A 6,578-nucleotide genomic window follows, 5' to 3' on the forward strand; every position below is an offset into this window, starting at 1 on the left:
CAATTTGATGTGTTTTTTCCACAAGGAATTGCATGTAATATTTGAGCTGATCACCCACCGTACACGAGACAGTTACTGATTCTAGAATGGAGGCTGACACAGCCAAATGCCTTTTTGTCATACGTTGCAATCTAGAATGACTAAATTACCCCCACCCTTAGTTCTGACCCTTCTAGAGTACATAGGGTTATAAATGTATTTTAACAGGGGAGGACATACTTTTTCTTTCTCTAATTCTGATGAAGAAGCACCGAAAATTAATGATTATTAACAAATAAAACAAGTAATTCAAAGAACACATACGCATAAATATAATGATTTAAATATCCTTTAATCCAAATGACAATATTATTCGATCTATAATTCTGTTTTTTTTTTTTTTGTCTGTAGTGCCAATTTATTTTCTGTTTAAATTATACGTTTCACCTGCCATATATAGTTTTAGATCTGTCTCCTCGTACTTTATAATGCAGCAGTAGCTTCTTCTGGTTTGGAGCTCCGGCGACCGCCGCCTTTGATGAAACCGACGTAAAGATCGGAGTGGCTGCGATCGCTCCTCGGAAGCTCACTCTTCCTCCCGCCTTCCGACATCTTCTTCACGAACGCGACGAAGTGGCGCCAGTTCTCGCCCTCGAACAGCCTCTTGTTCATCCTCAAGTACGTGAACGCGCTGAGCCCGACGCCCTCCTCCGCCGAGCCTGCGGCCGTCACCACCACCTGCGCGTAGGCGTTCTCGTCGTACCTCTCCAGCGCGTTCTCCCCCGCCAGCTCCGCCCCGGCCGCCGCCACCGCCTGCCGCACCTGCCGCACCAGCATCTCCGGCGAGCACCCGGCCTGCCCCGGCTGCTGCTCGTCGCGCATCTCCATGCACGTGAAGTTCAGCACCGCGCCCCGCCGCGCCAGCCCCCGCGCGATCGGCACGTAGCCATCGCGCTGCCGCGTGTTGTAGTATCCGGCGGTGAGCTCCGCCGCGTGGGAGCGCGTGCAGTAGTGCCAGTGGATCCCCGCGACCTTGCCGGAGAGCTTCGCGCCGCTGCGGCGGAAGACGCCCTCCGCGGCCGCCAGCACGCGGTCGCCGTGCTCCAGCAGCTTCTCCGAGTACCAGTCGAGGAAAAACTCGCCGTAGCTCGTGCTCCACGTCCCTTCTCGCCGGAAGAAGCCGGTCTCCTCCGGGAACTGCTTGTAGTGGCCGGCGTCGTGCGGCCCGTCCTCGCCCCATTCCTCGTGCCCTGCTGCAACCGCCGCAGCTCGCAGAGAAGCCTTCATGTACTGCAAATCGCATCAAACCCAAGTCTCGGATTAATCAACGCTCGATTCTCCAAGGAAACAGAACCAAATCTCGAAATTTCAACAAATCAACCTTGTCGTAGCACTGGAATTCCCCAATTCCAGGAAACCTCCACGTTCCATTGCTCTCGGGATAGGACGGATACCTGAGCTCCCCGCAAGGCCCCATTCCCACTTGGATTTCCTGAAACAGAGGAGATTTTGCTATAAAAATGCATTTCGTCGAGAACAGAGGTTGAAGAAGAGCGACTGCACGGTCACGGAGCTTACAACGATGACTTCGCCGAGGTAGTCATTGAATCTTTCCTTGAAGCTCCTCATGAAATCAGAGTAGACTTGGATTGGAGTTCTTCCTCTGAGGACCGGCATCATGTCGCAGCCTAACGAGATGTACTCCGGGTTCCTTCTTCCTGATCTGTCAGTGTAGACGATGTCTGGGTTTTCGTCCATTTCCTGAAGCACCCATGGAGGCAACGGAATGCTGCCAAGTGTTTCCGTTAGTCAGAATCGACTAGTTTTAAGCTACGTAACCAGATCAGAGATCTGAGAGGTTCTCTGGAATGAAGTAGAACAAGCTAAAAACTGATGGTTCCACTTGGATTATGACAGACCGAATTATGACGAAAATCGGCATGAAAATCTAGATTTATTGGACTTGAGTGTTCCAACTTGAATCTATTTTTAAGAAAGTGAGAGAGAGAGAGAGAATATGTATCTTCACCTGCAACAGTCACCGACGTTGCCACCGCACTGGTGGAAAGACATGACCATCTGAAGCTTCAGGCCGTGGCGCTGCACCATCTGCACCAGCTCGGCGTAGGCCTCCCAGTCGTACCGCCGGGGGCCTTCCTTCTCCACCAGCCCCCACCACACGTCCACCATCACCCCCTCCACCCCGGCGCTCCGCAGCGCCATCAGGCTCGCGTTCAGCGCCCGCGGCCGCTGCAGCCGCCCCTCTCTGCTCACCGTGTCCAGCCCCAGCATCACGTACACCGCCACTCCTACTCGCCCTCCTCCTCCCACCTCTCTCCGGTGCGCCGCCGCCCCGTGCAGCGCCACCGCGACCTCCTCATCCTGGCACCGCCGCTGCGGCTGAGCCGCCCGCGCCGCCGCTTTAGCAACCGCTCGCAGCCGGCCACAAGCGGCCCTGCTGACGGGCGCAACAGAGCTGGCGACCGGGAACTCCTCCGCCGACCGGTTGCCCTTGATGCCCGCGTCGAGCCGGCTCATGAACGAGGTCGACGAACGTAGAGTCAAAGCCATGAACAAACTAATTAACTATAATAACACCTACAGATTCTCAATCTCAACAATGCAGAGAGAAACAGATCTATATCTATAAAAGAAAGCGTTAGAACAAACTACGGAGATTGGCTGGCAATTTATAACGCAAATTTGAAGGGCACGGCACGAGATAGACACATGCGGGTGGACCGGCCAAGATATCGCCGACTTGTAAAAAGGAGAAGGAAAAAAGTGCATAAACAATCACAGAATTCTGTGCACCACAAAAAACAGAGTATCTTCTAACCAGAGGAAAAGAGACGGCTTCTGATAGCCACCCGAAGGAATATATTTCAAACCGTCAGAACACATGGTAATTAACTCATCTCTTTTTCCAATTTTCTTGTGCCAATTCACCATCTTCCAACAGATGGCACGTGAAGATGATTCAGATCAAGGGGCAAAAGAACAGAGGAAGAGGTTCATGACTAAACCATGCGAGAAGAACTTAGATTTGGTAAGCGTTACAGTGGAAAGATTGCAAGAGCTGAAAGTCAATTTGGGATCGAATTCTCCGCAGATATTGTGTGGGCCAGTAGTTCAGGCGTCCCACCTCTCTGTTTTTCGTGTGCGTTGGGATGAGCATCACACGTCGACACATATCTTATGGTTACGCAGAGACGGCATGGCTTATTCCTGTGGCTCGGCGGCATACGAAACTCGTTTCCTTTTATGCCCAAGACAAAAAGATGCTTCCATATCTAGTTTCGAGCATTCTCCTAATCAAATACGGAAAATTGAGTAATCCGGTCAGAAATTGATAAAAATTGGAGTACCAGTGAACTGGTGAGCTGTCTTGAAAGTTAATTTAGAAAAAATCCTTGAAATAGAAACACCGTAGGGAGGAAGTAGGAGCTTAGTAAGTAGTTAGGTTCTCTGGTACCATCATTTCTACGTTTAAATTAATGAGGTGAAGAAAATGAATGGCGGTAGAAATATGAGATGTAGCAAAAGTCATCCTTGTTGATTCCGTCCGGAAGCTGAGTCGAATGAAGACGAGTCTTGATGTACCGGGGGTTGACGGAAAGTCGCTGTGGAGTCCGATCGATCTGGCACTCTCAGGAAGGGTTCCCACAGGCGTATGACGAGGGATGATGATCAGGATGACGACGCGAGGATTCTACACACACTCAGACGAGTCCACGAGTCGTTAGAAACCAGAAATCAGAGAAAAAGTCTCCGGGTTAGACCCTCCGACGCTCAAGTCAGGTACTTTTTCCCCAGAAACACAGAGAAAGAACGAAAAGTAAAGATGCGTGAAAAGTGACGAGTCAGCGTCCCTGCGTAAGGGACAAAGCCTCCCTTTTTATACCGCAACGGATTCTTCTGGAGTCTGACAGATGCCAGAGAATGTCAGATGTCAGGCTTTGTCTGGCGGTGGGTGACATGTGACGTCTTCTTATAGGTCTAGGAAGGAATCAAAGTGCTGTAAGTACCCGACCATTAGCATATTCGCTGACAGACAGCGATTATTCTCTGACATGCGATTACGATTCCCTGGATTGCTTGTCTTGTAGCGCTAGGCCTCCTCCTCTCATTATCCCTGTACTGGCTCTTTATATATGTTGATCACGATCTGTGGGTGCGGACCTATAGCTATCCTCTACTGCATCACTCATTTGGACCTGTGCATGCCCTGGGTCCCAACTTGTAGGGTTCAGTCTACTTTTGATTATCCTGTACACTTGCCCATGTATTCCGACCTACTTTTGTCCTTGGTCATCCAAGGTTTGTTCGTCCCGACCTGTACGCCCGATCTGTATGTCGACCTGCTTTTGTCCTCGGTTATCCAAGGTTTGTTCGTCCCGACCTGTATGCTCGGTCTGTATGCCGACCTGCTTCTGTCCTCGGTTGTCCAAGGTTTGTTCGTCTCGACCTGTACGCCCGGTCTGTATGCCGACCTGCTTCTGTCCTCGGTTGTCCAAGGTTTGTTCATCCTGACCTGTATGCCCGGTCTGTATGCCGACCTGCTTCTGTCCTCGGTTGTCCAAGGTTTGTTCGTCCCGACCTGTACGCCCAGTCTGTATGCCGACCTGTTTCTGTCCTCGGTTGTCCAAGGTTTGTTCGTCCCGACCTGTACGCCCGGTCTGTGCTACGCCAAAGGCTTTTCCTTCCGCGACTTTACCTGGTCTGTGAGCCCGGTCCGTAACTGTACCTGGCCTGTGGGCCCGTCCCTTAATTGTCATCGAGGTTGGCTCTCGCCCCAACTGTATTCTTGACCTTTGATTGTCCTATCAATGGAAACTTTGACCGTGGCCACATAAGCTTAACTTCTGACCTTTACGGGAGCTGGACTTATGACCATCCCATGGGCTTGACTTTTGACCACGTCAGCCGCCTGGCCCCCTCCTCATGCACCGTATCACAAGCCTCCCCCTCAAGTCTAGTCGAAGGAGGATCTAGTCCGACTGACTAGACCCGAATTCTATTGTCACCCGATCTGGATTCCTGACATCTGCCCTACATTTGCCTACTGGCTGGCCTTTTCCAATGTCTCGCTTAAACTTTACCACCTTTTGTAAGAGATAGCCTGGATGTTAATGTGTGCGCAATGACTCTTCGATTTTCGATCATGCCTTTGTCTTATAAATAGCCTACTGTTTCCCAACATGTCATTTAAGGTTCCAAGGTAATCCCTTCACCTTCTCCTCCCCTTTAAAAAGGTCTGAGTATACTTCTATCATCTTTTCTTCAAGCTATCCTCTTGTTAATAGAGTATCAAGCTTCCATGGAACCTGCAACGGAATCCAACGAACTTGCTTCTTTGCTTCAACAAATTGCCCATCTGAGGGAGTTATTAGCTCAGAAAGAGGAAGCCTTACTAGAGATGACTGAAAGCAGAGATCTTCAAGTGTCCCTTACTCATGAAATGGAAAGCCTCTGGCTGGCCGCCAAATCCAGAACCCTGGCCGAGATTGCTCTCAAGCTTAAAGCTCAATCGGACTTCCAGAGCCAGGTTCACTATATTATCCACTTGAAGATGAAACATGAGGATGAGGTGGCCCTCCTGAAAGAGGAAGGACGGATCAAAGATGAGACTATTGGTCAACTGAAGCGCGTCATCGATCTCATTAAGGAAGATCTAACTAGAGCTCAGGCTCATCTGGCCAAGAAGGATCAAGCCTCTGGATCTGGTAGCAATGTAAACCCTTAAAAAATATTCACCTTGTTAACGAAATAAAACATGTTTCTTGGATTCCGTTCATGGTGTAGCCCCATGTCCTCTTACTCTGGTATCGTTGTGTTTCTATAAAACACCTGCGTTCCTCTAACATTTCTAGCAAAAATAATAAGGATAACCTGCTTACCCCGCCTTCCTCATACCTCTCACTAGAAGATCCAAAGGCTTGAGCAGCTAAGACGCTTGAGAATATGCCTGTTAATTTTCATATTTAGCAGAAACAATGGAAATATAGCTTACTGTCCGGTTAGGCACGAAAACATGGCTTGTTGTATTTTGCCCCGGCGAATGTAAAGGATACTGACCGGGAGAGTCATTGCATCGACCGAGAAGGTCGTTGGGCGTGAGAACATAGCTCACTTATAACTCGCACTGGGGTGAGAGTCTGGAACCCGATCCAGACGGTCGTTGGGCGTGAGAGCTTAGCTCACTTATAACTCACACTGAGGCGAGAGTCTGGAACCCGACCTAGACGGTCGTTGGGCGTGAGAGCTTAGCTCACTTATAACTCGCACTGAGGCGAGAGTCTGGAACCTGACCTGGACGGTCGTTGGGCATGAGAGCTCAGCTCACTTATAACTCGCACTGAGGCGAGAGTCTGGAACCCGACCTGAACGATCGTTGGGCGTGAGAACTCAGCTCACTTATAACTCGCACTGAGGGGAGAGTCTGGAACCCGACCTGGATGGTCGTTGGGCGTGAGATCTTAGCTCACTTATAACTCGCACTGAGGCGAGATTCTAGAACCCGACCTGGACGGTCGTTGGGCGTGAGACCTTAGCTCACTTATAACTCGCATTGAGGCGAGAGTCTGGAACCCGACCTG

At 50.3% G+C, this 6,578-nt stretch overlaps 1 protein-coding gene across 1 annotated transcript; it reads right to left on the reverse strand.

Annotated features, from left to right (window-relative positions):
* Positions 1–334: 334 nt before the first annotated feature.
* On the reverse strand, positions 335–2,622 carry LOC122024650 (beta-amylase 3, chloroplastic-like). The gene is made up of 4 exons (XM_042583310.1): positions 2,009–2,622; positions 1,558–1,768; positions 1,361–1,471; positions 335–1,269 (listed from the first exon to the last, which is right to left on the reverse strand). Exons 1-4 carry the CDS (start codon positions 2,548–2,550, stop codon positions 463–465), a joined length of 1,671 nt encoding a protein of 556 aa, XP_042439244.1. The 5' UTR covers positions 2,551–2,622; the 3' UTR covers positions 335–462.
* Positions 2,623–6,578: the final 3,956 nt, after the last annotated feature.

The sequence above is a fragment of the Zingiber officinale genome, chromosome 9B, assembly GCF_018446385.1.
Source record: "Zingiber officinale cultivar Zhangliang chromosome 9B, Zo_v1.1, whole genome shotgun sequence".
Lineage (NCBI taxonomy): Eukaryota > Viridiplantae > Streptophyta > Magnoliopsida > Zingiberales > Zingiberaceae > Zingiber > Zingiber officinale.